This window comes from Hypanus sabinus, unplaced genomic scaffold (genome assembly GCF_030144855.1).
Source record: "Hypanus sabinus isolate sHypSab1 unplaced genomic scaffold, sHypSab1.hap1 scaffold_497, whole genome shotgun sequence".
Classification (NCBI taxonomy): domain Eukaryota; kingdom Metazoa; phylum Chordata; class Chondrichthyes; order Myliobatiformes; family Dasyatidae; genus Hypanus; species Hypanus sabinus.
The window spans coordinates 8,224-32,306 of NW_026781365.1; the positions used below are offsets into that span (position 1 = coordinate 8,224).

General features: G+C 41.9%; 1 protein-coding gene across 1 annotated transcript; it reads left to right on the forward strand.

Annotated features, from left to right (window-relative positions):
- Nucleotides 1-242: 242 nt before the first annotated feature.
- Nucleotides 243-1,655, forward strand: LOC132389194 (muscarinic acetylcholine receptor M2-like). Its single transcript, XM_059961651.1, has one exon. The coding sequence runs from the start codon at nt 243-245 to the stop codon at nt 1,653-1,655; it is 1,413 nt and encodes a 470-aa protein (XP_059817634.1).
- Nucleotides 1,656-24,083: the final 22,428 nt, after the last annotated feature.

Here is a 24,083-nt window from a genome sequence, read left to right on the forward strand (position 1 = left end):
TTCAGAGTTTCCCCATCATTTTAAGTGCATAAAGGTGGACCAATCTGATGAAAACATGTTTGCAATGTCGGGCATCAACATCTTTACTCAGCAATAATCTTTAACTTTTTGTTTTACTACATATGGTCTTCTTGCTGCTGAGACTTCAATTAGAAAACCTTTATTGCTTGTTTGCGAATATTTCTCATTATTCTCCTATTTTCTACGTTTAGACCACTTCAGTGCTAACTCAGAGGGAAAGGATGGCAAATTCAACGCAGACAAATTCACCTCTCAGCAACCTAACAGACATTGAAAGAGGGAGCGCTTACAAAACAGTTGAACTAATCTTCATTTTGATTGTAGCATTATCTTTGAGTCTGGTGACCATTATCGGAAACATTCTGGTTATGCTTTCTATTAAAGTAAACAGACAGTTACAAACAATTAACAACAATTTTATTTTCAGTTTAGCCTGTGCTGATTTAATCATTGGTGTGTTCTCTATGAACCTTTACACCATGTACAGCATCATTGGCTACTGGCCCATGGGCCCATTGGTGTGTGATTTATGGCTGGCTCTAGATTACGTTGCTGGTTATGCATCTATCATGAACCTGCTTATCATCAGCTTTGACCGATATTTCTGTGTGACAAAGCCTCTCAGCTACCCTGTGAAGAGAACCACCAAGATGGCACGGATGATGATTGCAGCTGCTTGGGTGCTGTCATTTATCCTCTGGGCTCCTACCATTCTCTTCTGGCAGTTCATTGTAGGTGGACGGACAGTTAAAGTAGGTGAGTGTCATATACAGTTCTTCTCAAATCCAGTTGTCACTTTTGGCACTGGAATAGCAGCCTTCTATCTACCTGTTATTACCATGACTATTTTGTATGTGCACATATCCCGTGCTAGCAAGAGTCGGGTCAAGAAGGATAAGGAACAGCCAGAGTCAAACAAAGGCACCATCTCTCCCAGTCTAGAGCGAGGCAAAATAATGAAACCGAATAATAACAACATGTCAAGTGCACCTGATGTATTGCAGAATGTCGAAGTACAAAATGGCAAGGCAGCTGGTAAAGTAATTACGTATCACTGTGGCCAAGGAGAGGAAATGGGGGTTTGCAATCACACGACTTCCCTTAGTGTCGTCCCTTCCATCCAGAAGGAGGAAGGAACGATTGATGAGAGCACAAAGGTCTCCAGTGCACAAAGACATTTTAGCAACCGCAACTCCAAGCTCTTCGGCATAAAAGATGTCACGAAAGTTAAAAAGAGTGACTACAGTGCTACTACACTTGAAATTGTGTCAGACAACAGCACCAACAGTGGTAAAAACAGAGAGCTCGCCGCAGCCCACATGATCATTAAAATGACAAACACCCCTGCTAAGAAAAAGAAGGGAGCTGTAACCCGGGAGAATAAGGTGACCAGGACAATCTTGGCTATTCTGCTGGCATGTATTATCACCTGGACGCCATACAGTGTCATGGTACTCATTAACACTTTATGTTCAGTCTGCGTCCCTAACACAGTATGGAGTATTGGATACTGGCTCTGTTACATCAACAGTACTCTCAACCCAGCCTGCTATGCACTATGCAATGCTACCTTCAAGAAAACCTTCAAGCATCTTCTCTTCTGCCAATATAAAAATATTGGAGCAGCAAGATAAAATCAACAACCAGCTCCTCTCCATGAACATTTTATACATGGTATAGATGACTTTCACAATGCTTATCATAAATGTATATAAGTAAAATGTTCAACACGCTAAGTTATGGCTCAAAGCGGCATTATCTGTAATATGGTGAAAGGACGCTTGAGTTCTGTCCAATGAATTTCGTATTTCTGTTTAAATGACGAGTGTACTGACTATTATAATGTTTCTGTGTGAAATCATAAATTAATCTGCCTAGATTTCAAAGATGGTGCGTTCCAGTTAATTGGGGAACACGAAGAATTGTACATTTTGGCCTGATTAAATGGTTGCCCCAGTGAGCCGGTTTCCTGGAAATCGTTAACAAAGTTTAAAAAAATACAAACTTACTTATAAATAAGTAACGAAGTACGTGTTTAAAGGAAATACAGAATACATTAGAACACAACCAAAATCACTGCATTATATAAAACAGTATCAGTTCCTAATTATTATGCTGTAATTCATTAAGTGTTCACTGACATGTTTTTTTGATTGATTGTAAATAAATAAAATTATCAGAGAAACCAAGTGCAGATAGTGGACAGCTTTCAAACAGTGCTATCGATGATTTGAACCTCCAAATCCCCATTTTAATTGTAATATTCAAGATGATTGCTGATACCTTTAAATTAATCATAGTACCTAACTAGATGAAGTATTGAAATTGTTTCATTTCACCTTAGACGTTTCTGGCATTCGCAAGCCTGAATGCTTGAAACCGCTGTGAGGAAAGCAGTTCCGAATTGTCTTACTGTTTATCATTTGCCTGATCAATGACAAAACTCACTCCACTTTGAATACGAACACACTCGTGATGCTATTTAAAACGGTTGTTTTAAGTACAGCGTAGTGCATAATGGCCACATAACTTGCATGTGACTGACGCTAGTTAGAACCTATTTGGCAGCAGATTCCTGCCCCAATTAAGTGGCATTGTTTTCCAAATAAACAAAGGAATCCAATGTTTTTGCAATTTATTTATTTATAATTAAGTGTTGTCCTAAATAGGCGGTTTCCCCAATTAACCAGTGGCACAAATAATGCCATTTGACTTAATTATAAAATTCAACATGGGCACATTCAAGGGGCAATGTTCATTTTTTATATCACTCAGTATCAAAAATTGCATTCTGCCCTTTTAATAAACGTGTTTCTAATGGATACACAAATCATTACCTTTGAGTTATTAGTTCTAATTGGTTGTTTCGAAACTTAATCACTTGTCACAAGGGGGGGGGGCGTTGGTGCGGACCCAAATGCAAGACACAGATACTAAGGGACTAGGAACAGGACTAAGTTGGTCAAGAAAACAAGGGAAGACAGGAGTGAATTCCGCAGTACATTGACACAGGCCTTGGACGAGACTAGGATTCAGGGCCTGGGCTTGGACTTGGTCTAGTGACAAGGGACACGGACGTAAAACAAGGAACATGGAGCCTGGGCTAGGGCTCCGAGCCGGACGAGGACCCAAAACCTAAGTCTTGACTCGGGTACGGAACACGAATCTAGGCGAGGACAAAACGTGGCTACAGGTCGTGGCGTGGCTACAGGACTGCACGTGAGACTCATGGACAGGACGGGGGAACGCCAGCACCGGGCTGCGCGAGGTAGCCTTTGGCTGGGCGAGGTACAAGGACAGGACGAGGCACATGAACAGAACGAGAACATGAAGCGGCCGCACCAGGAACACCGGACGCAGTATGTCACAGCAGTTGACTCACAGACTCACTTCCTCACCTGGAAGGACTCTCTGGAGCCATGAATGGTGGTGATGGAGGAAGTATAAAGGCAGGTGTAGCAATTGTTCCGCTTACAAGGACAAGCGCCGGGAGGGAGATCGGTGGGAAGCGATCGCGGGTATGAATGGACGAGGGAGTCGTGAAGGTAGGGAACTCCTCGCAAAGCAGAAATTGGGGGAGGGGCCGAAATATGTGCTTGGTGCTCCCAGTGCGGCATTCTAGATATTGGTGAGAACCGACTCGGACTGGGAGACCATTTCACTGAACACCTATACTCTGTCTGCCAGAGGAAGCTGTATCTCCCAGTGGTCATGCATTTTAATTCCACGTCCCATTCCCATTCTGATCTGTCTATCCAGAGCATCCTCTACTGTCAAGATCATGCCACATTCAGGTTGGAGGAACAACTCCTCATATTCCGTCAGCGTAGCCTCCAATCTGATGGCCTGAACATTGACTTCTCTAACTTTCGTTAATGCCCTCCTCCTCCTCTTACCCCAACACTTATTCATTCATTAATTCATTCATTCATCTGCCTATCTATTTATTTATTCATTTAATTGTTTGCTTATTCATTTATTTCTTTCCCCTTCCCACTTTTATTTCTTTCACTCTGTCTTTTCTCTCTCTGTCCCTTAAACAATATTCCTTGCCTGCTCTCCGTCTTCCTCCGGGGCTCCAACCCCCTTTCTTTCTTCCCAGCCTCCCGTCGCGTGATCCTCCTCTTTCTACAGCCTGGTATCCCTTTTGCTAATTAGCTTTCCAGCTCTGAGCTTTATCCCCTCCCCCTCCTGTCTTCTGCATTCATTTCGGATATCTTTTCCCCCTCTCTTTATCAAATCTCCCAGTATCTGTTATTTCAGTTAGTCCTGATGAAAGATCTCGTCCCGACACGTCGACTATGCTTCTTTCTACAGATGCTGCCTGGCCTGTATTTTGTGTGTCTTACTTGAATTCCCAGGATCTACAGATTTCTACGTGTTTGCATCACACATGCATTGTGCGCCACTGCCTCATTAACCATCATCCCATTGATCACCGTCTATCAACCAGGTTCATAACAAGCATTCATTCACTCAGTAGCACAGTTGCACATGTATTAAGTCTTGTATCTATTGTTCACAGATTGCACACAATTCAACAATCGCAGACACCGTATGCAAATAGTTTTGTAGAAAGCAGAATAATTCATTCCCTCTCATTCGATCCGGGATATTACACAGGGAGCAGTAGTTGAAATGGCTGAGACATTGCATCACATGTCCTCACAGAGTGGTGCTGCTTCATGTTCGTGGGACTAAACTATTGGGTCAATGGTTAATCCTCGGCTGATTGCCGAAACCTTCCCGAATTCTACTTCTCACTTAATCGAAAAAATCTCCTGTTTTACTGAATGTATAACTGTTTTACCAATTTTTTAACAGAGAAATACATCTTTTACATCCGCCCGTGTCCATCAAAACTTTGCTACTCCTGTGGGGTCCATTTCAGCTGGCCAAGAATCACACTAGTAAAGTGGGGATGGAAAGTAATTTAACTGACGGCACCGATTCACTTAGTCGGTAATAAAATCGAGTTCATTATTTAGAGATGAGCTCAGCGGTGTACCTTTGCATGTGGAGTGTCTCTGGGTATGCAGCCTGTACCTTGGGCTGGGGATTTTGGAATAATTCAGTAGATCACAGAACCTTTCGAGAAAAGAGGAGTTATGTAAGTACTTTCGCGTATAAGAAGGGTAAAAGAGTGAAATTCTTGATTCCAGAAAACATGTGAGCAAGGTCAAAGAGCATGGACCAATCCAAATTAACCTTGCAAAGAAATAGAGCCCATCCACCGCTTCACAGAAGTGCTGAGGAACCTCATTTTGGGTTGAAAACCCTGTGACTTGTAGCAGTTATCTCAAATCCTGATGCAGTAGGGGTAGATTCCAACCAAGTGTACGTGTGTTGATGTGAAAGCTCAGATTTTCACTGTCTAAACTCAGGATTTGGCCAGCATGGTGGGAATAATAATGTTCAAAAGCAATGACAGGATGTTGTAACAATACAGCAATCTCATCTCGTTCACAGTGCTGGGGTAGCTGGACTGTCATGTGGAGGGAGCAGCACTGGCATTGTGTAGTAAAGACTGCATTTGTTATCCCACCATTGACATTCTGCCAGTTGTCTTGTCATATTGAAAAACGATACCAAGGCTCATAGGATAATCAGAAGCCCTTCTCATCAGAAATGATGCCTATCTTGAAGGGAGAGTACAGCTCAGAGACAGCCTTATAGACCCACAATTGCACACTAAAGCTATTTGCAGTCTCCTTCACTGAAGTTCCTTACATTCAGCCCAGCCAGCCCTACCGTTGATTTTGCTCTGCATGAATCTCCACCCAACTTTCATCAATAATTACATCAAAGGTTCAAAGGTCTAATTTAATTTCAGAGAAATGTATACAACATACATCCTAAAATGCTTATGTTTGCAAAAATCCACCAAAACAAAGAAGTGCCCAAAAGAATGAAGGACAGTTACACGTGAGATCCCCAAAGTCCCCCTCCCGTGCATAAGCATTTGCAAGCAATAATCCCCCCACTACCACCGACAGAAAAAGCAAACATCGGCACCTCAACCAAGCAGTCAAGTGTGAGCAAAGCGATAGCAAAGACACAGACTTGCAGTTACCCCAAAGACTTAGAGTTTCACCCATTATTCGACACACCCCATGTTCTCTCTCTCCCTAAGGAGGGAGAGGGAGGTGTCTCCATCAGCAGACAAATGTATTTTCTTCCTCACAAACTCTATTCTAAGTGCGTCTGTATTACTTACTGAAGACACCTCCTGTCATGACAATTTGGATTTCTATCATCTTTGCTAACTTTGGATAAGCAAGTTAGAATTTTATGGTGACTAACTTGTGTGGTTGGTCTCTGTCTGCTCCAGCTAACCAAAGGAGCTACTCTATCGCCATCCACTTAGGTAAAGACACTAAGAGTAAAAAGGTGCTCCTATTCCACTTGCCAAGATTGGATTGATAAAACCGGTTTGGAATATTTATTTTGTGTTGACTTGTATTTCATGTTACAGCGACATACGTTTTTTGCAGAATAGTGAATGAGGATGTGTTTTACCGCTGCAGTTGGATGAATTGGTCCTGAAATGAATGAGTATTCAACCTGGCCAAGCATGCTACTTCTTCTTCTCTTTCTTCTTGTTCCCGTTCAGTTTCTGAACCCCTACCCTCCGCGGCACTTTTTTCTTAGTGTCTAGCTGCTTGATACGAAGCTGGTTAACAAAAGAAGAGCCACTAAAAAGGGAAGCCTGTGAGGCACACAGCAGAATTCGAGCCACAGAATCATCAAAAAGTATAGCACGGAAACAGACCCTTCAGCCCATCTAGGGGGCTGAACAATTAAAACTGCCCACTCCCATCGACCTCCACCAGGACCATAGCCCTTCATACATCTACCATCTATGTATCCATCCAAACTTCTCTTAAATATTTCATGTATCTCTCGTGCTGGCAGCTCTTTCCCCACTCACAGAACACTCTGAGTGAAAAAGTTTCCCTTCATGTTCCCCTTAAACTTTTCCCCGTTTTCTTCTGCCGTGTATTGCAGAGCTCCTCCTGGTTTGTGTGCGCAGTAGAATTCTTGTTGCATCTGAACAATTGTTTGCTCTTTCACATTTTTGTCTGGTAGCCATGTTGCATTTGTGTGTGCAGGAATCCCTGTGTTGCAGACCATGTTGTAGTCATTAACCCTTGAACTCCCACAACTGGTTTTTGGTTAGTTGTGGTGGTTCAGCTGCAGACTGCAGCAGACCATTATAGAATACAGCCAACTCGACAGCTCCAGGCACCATCATTTATTTGTGTCAATTCACTGATTGGTCGTGCACTGTCTGGTCACAGAGAGGGTGTTTATTCCTTTTGGTCAAGTTACAACAAGATCAGAGATTCCCATCCTTTCATATGCCATAGACGGATCCCATTAAGCAAGTGGTTTGGTCATGCCTGGTTGGCATCTTGCGCTTTAATGTAGCATCTGCAGGGTTGTAGTCTGATTACTCTGCACAGTGAGGAAACTTGCACAAAGCTATGCACAGATTCCATTCTTGCTGCCCTGGCATTGGAGACTCTCATTTAGTAAGGTGACCTCCAGCGCATTGCCTCTTCAAGTTTGAGCTTCTAATTATGGCTGGAGAAGGTGACAGTTTTGAGTGAGAGCGTCTTTACTGAACCACCAATGACTGGAAGATTGTACTCTTTCTGAGATTCAGAGAATTGCTCCTGAATATTTTGTGTATGAGAGCCCTTCTTCTATGAGAATTGCCTCACTGTCTCCCGTAGCTTTCTCTCTCATCAAACAGGCTGTCCTCTGTATGCTCTCAGCTCATTCTGCATACACAAAGAGTACCTGCTAATCCACGCCCGCCGCCCCCCTCCACCTCCATCTGGGAGAAACTGCTCTCTGCAGAAGCCTTGAAGTCAAGCCAAAAGCTTAGTGTTTTGGCACATCATTCCCTGTACATTGCCCAAGACTAAACATTAGAAACAACTAAACGTTTGTGGATATCCAGTTCACCAATCAGAAATAAATCAAATCTCTCAGAGTATTCTCAACTGAGCTGTTTTAAAAAAATGTATGTCTCTTTCAAGACAGCCTGCTGTGCTAGAAGGTGTAGTGTTATCAGTGCAAGTGTCTTGGGATAAATAGGAATGCATCACTGCACTGTATAGACACTTATCACAATGACGAAAGGATTGAACCCTTGTATCGGTAGAGCTGTCTAAAGGAAGGAAAAATTTTATTACTATTGCACATCAGGATATTCTGAAATAGCTGTCCAGTTTTGTAAAGGAAAGTCGGTCCTGAGGAGCTTCGAAGCATTTGATTGATTTTGGCTTGCGGTGTATAGGATATCTCAGGGGCTAGTTCACGGGGATTGGTGTGCCTGTGCTTTGTCTTTTATTTATGCAGAAGCCAGTTGATCCCAGATATGACGGGGATTTGGTGCCATTCTTCGTTTGTGATGAACAATGAGTTGAGGGTCTGGAGAAATAGGGCAAGCAACTCAAAGAGAGAGAGGAAGGAAAGAACACTACAGGGCTTGGATAACTGCAAGGAATATTCAGAAGCAATTCATCCACCTGAGCATCAATAGGAAATCAGGTATCTGTGTGTCAGGGAAGATTTTCTCTCTAAACCCTGCCACCTGTTCCAAACATAGATAAAATAGTTATTGTTTTCAGTTGGCAGAGAAGGGACTATACTTCTGTCATGCTGCGACTAATATGAAATTTTAATTCCCACATACATTTGAGCTCCATTTACCAAACCTCAGGAAGAGATGCCACATGCAACATAAAATAATACAGTTGTTATTATTTGAAGAAATAATAAAATTCCAGAAAAATAACCTAAGTTACAGACTGCACACTGAATTTATCTTTTTCAATAAATATTAAGAGAGGAGAACTGTTTTGTTTCCAGTAACTTGACTGTATCCTTACTCGATATCCTGCGTTAAGATTTACAGCTCAGATTTATTGTCGAATAAGTAGAGAATACCACAGTAATTTGATGATCATGTTTTGTTTTAAAATAACAAAATCAAAATTTCTTTTGAACTGTTACGCATTTTAGAAATACTCTAGCTTGATTACCTCTGATTTTGAACGCTGGAAGCTATGCTGAATTATAGGTTACGAATTTCTCAATACAAATGATCAGCACACTCTTAATATATGTAATTATTGGTTTCACTATGATTACTGACTTGCTCTTAGACAAGGTCATTTGCAGGCTGCTTATTTCAGTCAAATATATGTCAAAGTGGAAATGTCTTTCCTTCGGGTCAGTGCCAGTGAATCATTAACAATATCATACAATTAAAAGTTCATGGGACATTAGGGTTAAAGTAAGGTGCCTGTGGTATCTTACATTCCACATCAATGCCTTGCTTTAGTTTCTCTTCATTGTGATTGAATGAAATGAATGTAAAACTTACATGAATCATCCTCATCTTTCTGGTAAAACTATCATGCTCTCTGATGCCTCTCTGATTTCTATTAACGTCATTTGATATATGTGTTCTTTAATATCCTCAATATGCATGCAGGGAAAGTGTATTGAATTCTCGTTTCATTGAAGTACCATTGTTTGAAATGTCTGCCTTACATTCTGAATACGTGAATGAGGCAAAGTCTTCCGGATGGATTTTGGGCACTGTGGTATTAAAATGACACTATGTTCTGGTTAACACATGCAGATTCATTACAACGATACAACACTCGACTATTGATCGTGTTTGGCTTAATGACAGATCTATCAGGCAAACCTGCTTTGTCAGCATGGTGACAAATAATTGAAACATAATTCAATGAGGAGGAATGGATCTGATGGCAAACTGAAATGCTAACACCAATCCAGGAACTAGTAACCAACTCATGGAAATGGGTGAGTATTAATTCTACACTGATAAGTTGAGAAGGGTAGATTATACTGGATTCCCCATTGAAGATTTTTCAGTTGCATATTCTAATTAATTGTTAGCCACTTGGTCTTTTATTACTTTGCAAAAAAAAATCTTCTCCCCTTACAGTTTGAAAAGCGAAGTTAGGTAGTTAATAACATTGATTGATTGCGTTGAAGCTCAATTGTGCTTTTCAGTAAATTATCTCATTAGATGCACAGAGAACATAATAATATTATCTTTCAGTTGATCTCATCCATTCACTCCGTGAACTGGTTTCGCATGCCGGGGTAGGCAACTCCCTATCTTACTGGGGTTGAAGTTTCCTGGCGACACTCAATTGGTTTAGCCCGCCTGTCGACGCCGTGTACCAGGCTGTTGCCACTTTCTCATGCAGGCTGTTACTTGGAGCAACAGGTGAGTTCTGGATGGCAGGAGGGGAAAAAAAAGGTGTACGAGCTGCCACTGTGTGGAGCACGAAAAGCTGTTGCCAGAAGTGACTAACAAATTAATGTTTATAATATTTTAAATAAATGGTCCTGGAGTTTTTTGCACGATTTTCTTAACCATTGCTGGTATCTGTTTCTGATGGTGATTCTATATATTCCATAGAAATCGTCTCCATGCCTATTTTACAGAATGAGATTTTCAGTTTATCGCAATGTACGGAAATGAATCGATATTAGATGGATAATTAGATATTTAGACAGATAGATTGTGAAGGATAACATTTAGGAGAAAGATAATTTGAATTCCTTCCCCAGTTGTAAGGAGACTAATGGGTGATTTCCCTGCTTCGAAGGGATCCACTACTGCAGTGAACAGAACTGTCAGAGCTCTACAGGAACATCACTGACCAACCCGGTCACTGCTTATTCTGACATACCACCGGCCACATAGATAAAGTCACTGCTGGTCCAGTACTCTCAATATTGCAATGTTATTATCACAGCTCATTCGGTCCGACAATCTCTCACAGAACATATCACTGCCTATTCAAAACCATCTGTGAGTATACTGGTAATTTCGTTCGCAGTCTCATGATGGACACAGCGAAAAGAAGATGTCTGTCCATGAGACCATAACATATAATAGCATCGTTCTTTCCAAAAGTACCCCTCCACACAATCACAAAGTTTATGTCGATGCACTTTCACTACTGTCCACACGGTCAGTGAGTATCAGAACATCCAGGTTATGTCTTTATTTGTCAGTGCCGTCTCACTTGCAACAAATAAAATGCTGACGACGCAGCAAATTGCAAACTGGTGAATCAAGACCTCAAACGTGCAATCAATAATGTTTATAGTACCCTGTATAGCAGGAAATACCTATGTAGTGCGGATAGAACTTCCATGCAACTTATCATTATGGACTTGTTTTGCCGGTTGTACAGTTCAGAGGAGAGGGATGATCTATCCATGTACCAACGAGTACCCGAGCATCAGTGGAATGTAAAGTCATTGAACCTCGGGTTTTGTTATTATTGTTGTACTGATATCAGGAGCGCCCCGGTTGTTAAGGAGAGATGTTCACTCTTTCTTAACTCTACCATCACGTTGGGCCTTGTTTATATATCGAGGCTGGGGCACATTTTTATTTACGTAAGTATAAATGAAATTAGTCGTTATTTATTTGCAAGTCTTGTACACTCTTTTACTTAGCCGGTCCGCATAGAAATAATCCGGATATTTTTCAGTGTGTTTGCGGATAAAGACCCTTATTGACGAAATCAGGTACAGCTTGTGTTCAGTCGGGTCAGATAATGGGAACCACCAAGAATGTATTGTCTTTATCACTAACACCTTTACACAACCAACATGTTTTTCACTGACGTCTCATGCCAAGAATAGAATAGTAAATACAATTGTTAAAATACCCGCGATAGATGTAAATATACGGTAGGTTTTCTTAAACCTTGGAAAAATGTGCTGTATGCAGCGAATAAATATGGATTTTATTGTTGTTTCAAGCAGGAGGTGTAGAACAACAAGAGCAAATTATTGCACATCACTGGTCCGATTAATCACAGTCAAGATGAGATGAAGTTAACCCCTTGTAGTTTGCACTACGAAATACACTCAGCTAAATGTTTGTGTACAATCACAAAGACAGCTTTTTCTAACACATTTTGTAATAATTTGTAAATATGGCTCGAATGAGAGAAAACTTTCTAAGGAAAATAATAGAGGCCAGGACTCCGCAGTTGAGCAGTAAAGAGAAACACAGCCACATGAATATGCACAATATGTAGAAGGTAACACGTGAAATCAGAAAGCGGAGGAAATACCCTTCTTGTCCAGCTATCTGTCAATTCTCAACTTCCGGTCACAGATTGTCATCTATAAAACAAAACGAAATTCGGTATTTTTAAACTGAAGTCCGCTGATGTTATTTTCTATGACCTATCCATTCAAATTTAAATCTGGACGCTTGTGCGAATCAGTAGAAACAGAATCGGAGGTTCTTAAAGATGTGCCAGTTGTATTCATTGGCTGGAGTTGTGGTCCGATCGGGAAAGTATTGTTACTGAATCACTTACTGTGAAATGGTTTGCGCAGCTTTACGCTGTATACTGCACTTTTATGCGGTTTCGTGCCATGAGGAATATTTCAAATATATTTGAATGCATCCCGTGTCCTTCTAAACAGACATTTAACAGGTTGAAATACATTTTCTGAATATTTTGCAAGGAGTGTGTCTGTTTCGTTGTTCCTGCAGGTTTGTGTAGAGAAGCAAGAAAGGTTGATTGTGCATCACAGATGAGATTAACAATATTCGAGAAGACATTTAGTCAACGCGCTGCTGTTCGCCATTACAGGCTCACGTGGTATTTATTTTTGTAAAATGGAAAGAAGACCAAATTTTGAAGGATTTTGAAAACATATATAAATGAGACTATTGTTCCAATAATTGAGAAATAAAGAACCAGAGGGTTTTGCACTTTCAACATTTTTCGACCCAACCGCCGGACCCCATCTCTATCACTTCCTGGACAGCCACAGCTGGAAAAAGGAACCAAGCAGGCACGAAGCTCACAAACTGATTGCAGTACGATCACAGGCGGAGCTTCGTCGTTCAAATGGAGACTCAATTTGACACAGTTAATAGTTTGTTTTATTTTGTAATAACCTCAGCGACAGCACTGAGGAAATTGGAGGGACAAATTTTGACCAATGAAGTGGGTAGGCATATGGAAAGAGCTGACCGTGGACATTTTCGAGTTATACACTTCCTCAACAGTCCATGAATTGGCTACAGTAATTGGGTAGTATATGAATAGAAATGATTTAACGGGATAAGGGTCACAGCGAGCTAATGAGTTCAGCTTCTCTCTCTCTCTCTCTCTCTCTCTCTCTCTCTCTCTCTCTCTCTCTCTCTCTCTCTCTCTCTCTCTCTCTCTCTCTCTCTCTCTCTCTCTCTCTCTCTCTCTCTCTCTCGATGTGTGGAAGGAGATTTACTCTGTCTGATCCCTGAGTGTGTGATGAGACGGCGTGAAGCGATCATCACTGTGCGGAGTGAGATGGGAGAATCTCTCTCTCCCTCTCTCCCATCCTTCCTCCCTGTCTCTCGTTCTGGTTCTCTCTTGCATGTGTCATGTCAGATGTCACTGCAAGATGTTGGTAAATCAGACAAATTGTACCTATAGTATCCAATGCCCTATTTGTTCGCAAACACGAGGATATCTGCAGATGCTGGAAATTAAAAGAACACACACAAAAAAACTGCTGTTGAACGCAGCGGGCCAGACAGCATCTATAGGAAGAGGTACAGTCAACGTTTCGGGCTGAGACCCTTCGTCAGGGCTAACTGAAAGAAGAGATAGTAACGATTTGAAAGGTTGTGTTCCCTTGCTTTACCTCAATGAACTATGTAATGATTTGAATATTGTGAGAAGTATGTTTGTAAAGGTGCTCACAGCATATCGGAACACAGTACATGTCAGAATACTAATTCCAATTCCACATAACGTCCTTACGGCATTTTTTCTTCAAAGAGATTCTGGGTAAATACATGAGGAAGACTAACAGGAGCATAGTGTTACAGGCTAAGTGCAATAGCTCTGAATTGCCATATCCCAAACACAGCCCGAATGTGCGAAATTCACTCTTCCAATGTAAACATTTCCAATTACTTAACTACAAATTACACTCCCATTGACCCGCCAGTAGACTCATCACATTGCCAAATGCTATCTGTGCCTGTTGAATATTCACCTGGTGAATATTCTCCAAAGCCTATTCTGATAAAATCGCCAATAGGTAGATTCCACAGTTCGCCCTGACTCTCGCTGTTGTTGCGTTTGTGATGGGAAATTGAGATAATCAGGCCTCCATTAAAGCTGCAGCGACACTAAGAGTTGCTGAAATTTGTTCGTCTTGAGCGTCATCGTTAAGCCAGACTACAGTGAAATTGCAGAGACCAAGAGAGGCTACTCACTATCAAATTTCTTCCATCCCACAGAGACATGTTTTTAGTTCCAGCTGGACGCCTCTAACCTTCGGAATTCAAATCTCACATCAACTAAACGGCGTGTCTCCGTTTCAGACTCGTTTCATCTACCACACCGCTACATTACACCAGAACGTAAAACAATATGATCAGCATTAATCCCTATGGGGTCTCAAACCTCGGTCAATATTTCCAGCCTATCACCAGGCCGAATCAAACAGCTCGAATCAAACCGCATCACAACAGTTTCTCAGTACACACTGAACCAACGGATATACACTTATCAGTTATCAATGTATATTCCAGCCATATCCTGAAAACCGGTGATAGTATCTAAGTTAGTTATGTAAGTGTTTACACATATCAGGGTTAAATGAAAGAATCTCCGCCTCCAACCCTCTGTGACACGATGTATTTCATCAAGAGATTTCCAGGAGGTCATGGGTTGCGTAGTATTATGGACCTGGTGACGATCTTGAGTGCAAAATCTGGGGAGTGGTTGGTGGTGGAATTTTTTCGTGTCAAAACGTTTTTTTTCCTTAGAAATGTCGAGATTTTTGAAGCAGTCCGTTCGCAGTGATTTCATCCGGTGGTGTTGCTGCCTTTGGAGTGATTCCTGTTGCTGGAGAAGCCAAGGGGCGGAGTGAAACGGCTTAGGTGTTGAACGCACCAAGGCAGAAAAAGGAAATTGATTCAGGGAGTGAGTGAAGGAGGGAGACAAACGACATGGTAGGGAGCCGCACGGTTGGATATACCTCTATAGTGTTTGGGCAGAGAGTACTTTGAACCCACGAAATCGAAGGGGAAGAAATGGTAGATCAAAACTTAAGCCATGGTTGTCATATGGTGGAGTTGGGAGCGGACCCAAACGCAAGACCCAGACACTGACGTACTAGGAACAGGACAGGCCTCGTGATTAGATATAGGAACGTGACTTGATGCAGTCTAGTTGCTGGGACAAGTACACAGACTTTGGCTAGGACATTGGCTAGGAAAGCGGGAGCAGGAGAAAGAGCTGAGAACAAGGAACCTGGGATTTGAATCCGAGCCAGAGACTGGACAAGGACCCAGAACTTGGGTCTTCACTTGGGCTCGGACCACGGAAATAGACGACGACATGACGTGTCTGCAGAAGTGGATATGGCTTGGGTACCTCATAGCTTGGGTACCTTATGGCTTGGGTAATTCATGGCTTGGGTTCATGGCTTGGGTACGTCATGGCTTGCGTACCTCACGGCTTGGGTACTTCATTGCTTGGGTACCTCATGGCTTTGGTACTTCATGGCTTGGGTACCTCATGGCTTGTGTACTTCATGGCTTGGGTACTTCATGGTTTGGGTACTTCATGGCTTGGGTTCTTCATGGCTTGGGCACTTCATGGCTTGGGTTTTACATGGCTTGGGTACCTCATGGCTTGGGTTTTACATGGCTTGGGTACCTCATGGCTTGGGTTTTGCATAGCCTGGGCTCTTCGAGGCGAGGACATGACGAGGCTTGGGTTCGGATCCGAGCCAGGGACTGGACAAGTACCCAGAACCTGGGACTTGACACGGGAACGGAGTCCGGTACTAGGCAAAGACATGACGTAGTCTTCTGAGAAAGGACTAGGCGAAGCGAATGTGAGACTCCTGGGCAGGACGAGGGAACTCCAGCACAGGACGAAGCACATGGACCGGACGAGAGCACGGAGCCTTTGACTTGGAACTCAGGAAGAGACGAGCCTTGGACTTGAGACGACAAGAACCTCGGAACCTTGGTCTTTGGGAGGACAGAAACAAAGGGAAACTAGAGCCGGGACCCCTCCTTAGGAACAGGACTTATAGCCGGGACTCCTACACGGGACACAGAGCCATGACCGCTCCTTGGGAACAGGACATGGGGCCGGCGCGCTGCACAAAATGACGATTACGACGAGACGGTTCTTCAACACCAGGTAGCGGCAAACGGCCGGACAGACCTAGCGCAGGCGTAGATACAGACAGTTCCAAGTCAACGATAGAAACAGTTCCTTATCATGAGACAGCAAGAATCCGTTCTCGCTCCGATTGTAGAACTTCAGAAGGTTGCAGGCAGGGATCCAGACACAGGTTGCAGCAAGGCTTCAGAAGGAATGGCAAGGTAGTTGAACATCCCAGCCTCAGGGTAACGGCAGAGACTGACTGGCTTACCCAACGGAGGCAAGGACAGGATTGGACAGGTCCAAACCTCAGGGTAACGGTAAATAGGTTCAAAGGTCCAAAGGTTCAAAGGTTCAAAGGTCCAAAGGTTCAATGGTTCAAATATAAGACGAATGTATATAATATGCTTCAAGAAATGCTTTTGCTTTTTCTCTGCAAACATCCACGAAAATAAAGTGCCACTAAGAATGTACGGCAGTTAAACGTAGGGTCCCAAAGATCACTCCCCAGCTGCCATTACCCTTGTGCGAAAGCGTCAGCAAACAAGGATTCCCCTCCAGCTCCCACCACCAAACTAGCATCATCACCCACCACCGAGCACTCAAGCGGGAGCAATACAGTAGCAAAGACACAGACTTGTATTTACCCCGAAAACCTGGCGTGTCACCTATAATTCGACGCAACGCAGGTACTCTGTCTCCCTTATAAGGGACAAGAATATGGCTCTGTTATTTTACCCAGCAAGCGGGAGACATGCCAAGCAAATCGTTGGTTCACGATGTCAAAATTCCGTCACGTCGCTTTTGCCGAGATTTGTTCCCAAAGTTCTCAAAACCCCGGATCTTTCGACGCACAACAGCAGACTTTCAGGCACCAGCGACAAGACACTGTACTCCTGTCGAGACACCGATCCTCGGTCCGCCCGTTTCCAGAGCACCGAGATCTTAGACTTCCAAATCAGAGTAGGATTCTCGGGCCGAACCCTCAGCATTCCGAACTACAGCCAGTCCCAGAATCCCGAAAACGGGGCCCCTTCCCGCAAAGAACCGAAGTCAACGTCTAACTACTGATCAGGGTCTTCAAAAGAAAGGGAGAACTAAAGATATTAAAGATGAAAATAGAGCTGTTTTAGAAGATGCAAGCAAAGGTGTCGCCGCTTACCGCCATCTTGAATTCTCACAGCCTCCCATGGAGCTTAGAAAAATACAGGGCTCTGGGTCACCCAGGTAACTTCGAAAGAAAGTTTCATGTCGGCACAGCATTGTGAGGTGAAGGGCTTGTATTGTGGCAGGTTGTCTATGTTTCTATGGTTCTAAATTCCTCGGGATATTGGCACTGAGTGCATCTTATTTCGTGTGAGGCGAGATGTCACCATCTCCTGCAACTATTCCCAACTCCTTGTGTCGTGACGTAACGAAACATATGTATGCAGAAGCTCAGCATGCGCAGCCTGCAGCACAGTTTCGAATGGCAACTGTTTCAGGTATTTTCTGGGCGATCTTCACAGCGAATACTCAGCTGGCGTTTGTTATCTGAAACCGACAGGCACGTTCTCACATTGAATTGTACTGCTTCAATTCTACTCTGAAATAAAGAAATTTACATGTGCAGCAACTTTCCATTGTGAAGCAGCACAATGTGCCGAGATCCCGTGGCGACAAGAGATTTAGTGCTGCCTACAGGTTAGCTGAGTTACGGATACTGAGTAGAATTACTTATCCCAATTCTGGCCATTTTCAAATACGTCATTCCATGGTTTGCTCTCTATTCGGCTCTAAAACACCAAATAAGAATCAGACGAAAGTAATCAGAAGCAAGTGATTTGTCTCCAAATGCCAATTCCCACAGACAAACAATCTACCTGAGCCACAGTAGGAGAATAATACATTTACAAAATTCCCTAAATCAACTGGCCGGTTGCTGTTCAATGGAGCATGATTTTCCACCAGTCAGCTACTCCTTGTTCAAAATATGAAAAACAAAAACATCTCCTGACGTATTTTGATCTCGCCCTCTAGTACAATTTGGCATATTTTCGGAATGCTTTCCTGAAGTATGCCTGTCATTCCCTTATTCCCCCATTGTCGTCAAAATACCTAGCAGGCGCTAGTGTTCTTTTCGTTGTCTAATTCGCAATATCCAAAAACATTTTCCTGATTTCACGTTGCACTCTGACTGGTGTTTGTAGGCTGTACTTTTCAGAGTACAAATCTTCCTCGGTAGCTCTTACTTCTCTGCTGAAGTTTTGCCAGCAGTCACCTCATCTTAGTCTGCTTCCAGTAAGACCCATCATAGCCTAAAGCAGGTAATGGAGGTCAGCTGGCCGATGACAGTTTGAAACAAGTTGACAGGTTGGGCCGGAACATTGCTCCGTGTTCAAAGACACGTGATACTCAGCTCGTTAGTATTGCCTAAGTAGTGTCTATGCCCCTATACTAGATAATTGAAGATACTAGAAGAGATCCCGTATTTCAACAGCAATCGAGAATTGAATGAAATGCGAAAACAACAACTTATACAGACAGACAAGAGGGTAAGGGATTTTTGTTAGAACTTTGTATCCATTCGAGCAACTGAATCGGTCGGGCAGGACGAAAAGCATCCAATATCATTCCTTTGTTTAAGGAGAACATGGATAATCCATAGAAATAGAGGCGGGTGTGTTTCCCGTGTGTAACATGGAAGCGATAGGAGAAGATTTTAGAAATATAGTTGTCTCTATAAGGTATGCTAATTATCGACAGTCCGTATCCTGCCTGCGGAACATGTCATGTGTTAAGAAAAAAAAAAACACTCAGAGTTTGGAGGAGATTCCGGACATGATTGTTGGGTTTTGGGCAGTAGATGGCTGCATTTATTTTGTTAAGGCGTTTGAGAAGGCCGTTCATTGTATGGTGCTCCATTTGATTATGGACACGAGATTTACGGAGAATGTTAAGATTAATTGAAAACGTCTTGATCATGGAAAAAAAGTGGACAGTGGCGAAAGGGTATTATTCTGGCTGGGATTCTGTGATTATTGATGTTCCGGAGAGATTACTGCTGGGATCTCTGCTGTTTTTTGACCTGATTGCAAGGGGAACGTTTAGCAGGATACATAGCCACAAGGATGTACAGAACGATATTGGAGTCCAGGTCGAAATTTGGTCTTCTTTCCATTTTACACAAATAGATAACTTGTGAGCCAGCCATGACGAATAGCAGCGCGTTGACTAATTGTCTTCTCCACTATTGTTAATCTCATCTGTGATGCAAAATAAGCATTTCTTGCTTTTCTGCACAACCATGTAGGAACGACGAAGCAGACACATACTTTGCAAAATATTGAGAAAATGTTTTTCAACCTGTTAAATGTCTGCTTAGTAGGACACAGGATACATTCAACCATACTTGAAATATTCTTCATTGCATTAAACCGCAGAAAACTGCACTATTCGGCGTAAAGCTGCACACACCATAACACAGTAAGGAAGTAAATAAGTAACAATACTTTTCGATTCCCCGATCGGGCCACAACTCTAGCCAACGAATACAGCTGGCACATATTTATGAATCTCCGATTCTGTTTCAACTGATCCGCACAAGCGTCCAGATTTAAATTTGAATGGATAGGTCATAGAAATTAACGTCAGAAGTCTTCAGTGTAAATGTATCGAATTCTGTTTAATCTTAGAGATGACAATCTGTGTCCGGAAGTTGAGAATTGACAGATAGCTGGGCAAGAAGGGTATTTCCTCCTCTTTCTGTTTTCACCTGTTACCTTCTGGAGTTTGTGCATATTCATGTGGCGGTGTTTCACTTTACTGCTCATCTGTGGAGACCTGGCCTCTATTATTTTGCTTGGAAAGTTTTCTCTCATTCGAGCCATATTTACAAATTATTACAAAATGTGTTAGAAAAAGCTTTCCCTGTGAATGTACACAAAGATATAGCTGAGCGTATTTTGTAATTCTGCAAGTGCCACACTACAAGCGCTTAACTTCATCTTATCTTGATCGTGATTAATCAGACCAGTGATGTGCAATAATTTTCTCCTGTTGTTCTACACCAGCTGCTTGAAACAACAATAAATATACACATGTATTCGCTGCATACAGCACTTTTTTTTTTTCAAAGTTTAAGAAAACATCTATAGTGCGTATTTTAACAGTTATATTTACTCTTCTATTCTTGCTATGAGTCATCAGTGAAAAACATGTTGGTTGTGTAAAGGTGTTAGTGATAAAGACTATACATTCTTGGTGGTTCCCATTATCTGACCCTACTGAACACAAGCTGTACCTGATTTCGTAAATGAGTGTCTTTATCCGCGAACACACTGAACAATATCCGGACTTATTTTCATGCGGACCGACTAAGTAAAAGAGTGTACAAGACTTGCAAATAAAGAACGCCTAATTTCATTTATACATACGAAAATAAAAATGTGCCCCAGCCTCGATAAATAAACAAGGCCCTATGATAGAGTTAAGAAAGAGTGAACATCTCTCCTTGACAAAAGGGTCACTCCTGTTATCAGTACAACTATATTAACAAAAGCCGAGGTTCAATGACTTTACGTTCCACTGATGCTCAGGTACTCGTTGGTACATGGATAGATCATCCCTCTCCTCTGAACTGTACAACTGGTAAAACAAGTCCATAATGGTAAGTTGCATGGAAGTTCTATCCGCATCACATAGCTATCTCCTGCCGTACAGGGTAAATAAATGAGATTATTGATTGCACGTTTGAGGTTTTGATTCTCCAGTTTGTAATTTGCTACGTCATCAGCATTTTCTTTGTTGCAATGGAGCCGGAATTGACAAACTAAAGACATAACCTGTATGTTATGATACTCACTGACCGTGTGGACAGTGAAGACATGGCACCGACCCAAACTTTTTGATTGTACGGAGGGGCACTTTTGTAAAGAACGATTTTATTATATGTTATTGTCTTCTGGTCAGACATCTTATTTTCGCTGTGTCCATCATGAAACTGCAAGCAATGAAATTACCAGTATACTTGGAGATATACTCTGAATAAGCAATGATATTTTCTGTGTGAGAAATGGTGGGTCCGAATGAGCTGTGATAATAACAAATTGCAATATTGAGGGAACTGGACAAACGGTAGCATTATCTATCTGGTCGGTTGTATGTCAGAGTAAGCATTGATACTGATACTCATTTGATCCTTTGCTTAAATTTGAAGGGAAATTGGAGGCCTTTTATCCAATACTTTCATCGAATATAATTTGACCTTTCTTTCGGATTCCGTTATGTCATTCATTAATTTGAGAATGGGAGTAGGCTTGAGGACAATAATGATTTTATTTGGAGAATAGCCCAGCTTTATTAAGTTTAGTTTAGTTTTAGTTGTTTTTTTTTGTATTTTGTTTTAGTTTAGTTTAGTTTGTTTTTGATTTTCCAGTTTTGTGTTTTTTTTTTCATCATTTCTTTATCTTGTTTATATTACGGGTTTGGAAGGTCAGTTCGACTGGTGTTACCTGCAGTTATTTTTTTTACTCACGTGTTAATTGCCAACAATGTAATCCCAATTCCCTTGTAATATTATGAACGTTATGTATTTGTCCGAAAAATTCAATAAAAACATTGAAAAAGAAAGAAAGAAATATTATCCCTATTACATTCCTTGTACAATGAAATAACACTTGCCATTCTCCAATCCTCCCGTACTTCTACTGTGGCCAATGATGACGCATATATCATCTCCGAAATTCAGCAATATCTTCGCTCACTTTCTCTAATTACCTGGATTACATAGCTTCTAGCACCGTGAAAAGGTTTACATTCATGTATTTCCAGGTCCAGCTCTAATACTAAGGGTTTCCATCCCTCAACGCACCTCTCTTTCTTCGTTTTACACAATTTCATCAGTGTCTCACTTACTGGTGAATACCGAATCATAAAGGACTTTCACTGCCTCCTTGCACTTCAGACACCCGTTTATCTCTCCCGCTTTTTCTTCTGTGATCCTCCTAATTTTCACTTACCTTAATGCGTTTCTCCCATGTTCCATTTTATTTTTTCTCAGTGCATTCTTAAATCTCTCCTGGCTACTTTGCGACTTTCCATAGCCCTGCCTTGTCCTTTCTTCGAAAAGCTTCAGTATATTTATTTCTTCCTGAAGAGTTTTTCCATATCTCTTATCAACCAGAATTAATTTACGGTGCCATTCCAAACCCGCCTCAATGAAAAAAGCCAATGCTGAACCCCAGTCAAGTGCTCCATTATCAATCACCATATTTCTGTTGTGCATTTGAAGGAACAAATCGCTTCCCTAATTCATCTCCCACATTCCTGCCCAATAGCAACAAATCAGTGCATTCCATATTATCTGCTGCTATCCCAGTGTATGTCGAATAGTTGTGCTTTATCGTTCTGAAATGCTGAGACGCGCAGAATTCACTTACTTGACCCTTTTCACTTTCTACTATTGGCCGTTCACTTGGCCGCCTGCCCGCTACCTGTGCCAAGTCTCCTTCATCAACACAACTGTGAAACTCTATCACATCTAAGCCTTTTAAGCAGAGGAATTGCCGATGAATATCAGTGAAATTTAAGTTGCCTGTTACAACAGCCGCGTTAATACTGTATAAGCACCCGTGAAAAATCTATCTCCCGATCTGTCACTGTGTGTTGTTGTTCCCTTCCTAGTTCTTTCTACTCACATTCCCTCCTTTCCACAGCTGTGCTACGATTACACTCTCCCTGTATATTTATTTTTTCTTCTTTATGAGTTGCTCCTTATCTCTTACCAACCAAGGGTTCTTGAGGGGCATCCGTTCCCATCCTCAATGAAACACGCCTACACAGAAACCCAATCTCGAGTTCCATTAACAATCTTCATATTTCTGTCGTGCATTTGAAGGTACAAAACCTGTCCCAAATTCGGTTACCATGTTCCTACCCAATAGCATCAATTAAATGCATTCCATACTGTCTGCACCTATCCCAGTGTAAGGTATTAGTAAATGTCGAGTAGTTGTGCCTTATTGTTCTGAAATGCTGACTCGCAGAGAGATCTGTTAACTGACCTTTTTCATTTCCAGTTATATATCTAGCATGAACTGTTCGCTCTTCCGCCTGCCCGCTTATTGCGATAGGCTTCCTTCACGGACGTACCCGAGAAATTCCGCACATCTACACATTTGAACACAGAGGGAGTGCCCATGAATATTAGTTAAATTTAAGTTGCCTGTTACACCAGCCGTGCTAAAATGGCACCTATCCAAAATCTATCTCCCAGTCTATCACTGTCACTGCTTGTGTTCTTCGTTTTGGTGCTGGAAGCTCTGTACAGAATACTGTAAAACGAGTGGTTGTTCCCTTCCTATTTCTGAGTTCCACTCACAGTCTTTTAACATGCAGTCCCACCATAGTCTCTTCCCTTTCCGCAGCTGTGATACCATAAAAGGCCTCACTTTATTCTCCTTTACCCGACTATGAGCATTTTGAAACATCTGAACACCAAAAAGTCCGGAAGTCATTCCTCCCATGGTGATTGAATAGACTTTAGATCTTACAACCTTCACATACATGAGGAGTAAAAATCATTAGATTAATTCTCCGTCTAAATGTGCAATGAGCAATCTTAGTAATTTATAATAATTTATGTAAATAGAAACAGCAATGTAACATAGCAAAACAGTCAAATCAGCTTGATTTAATCAGTTTGTTTGGCTGGTGGATGAAGCTGTCCCGGTGCCTGTTGGTCCTGGTTTTAATGCTGTCCCAACGTTTCCTGGATAATTTGTAAATCTTTGCGATAGTTTGGGATTCATTCATTTCAGGACAAACAAGCACTTGATTGTTTGAATTTATGACATATTTGCCAAGTCT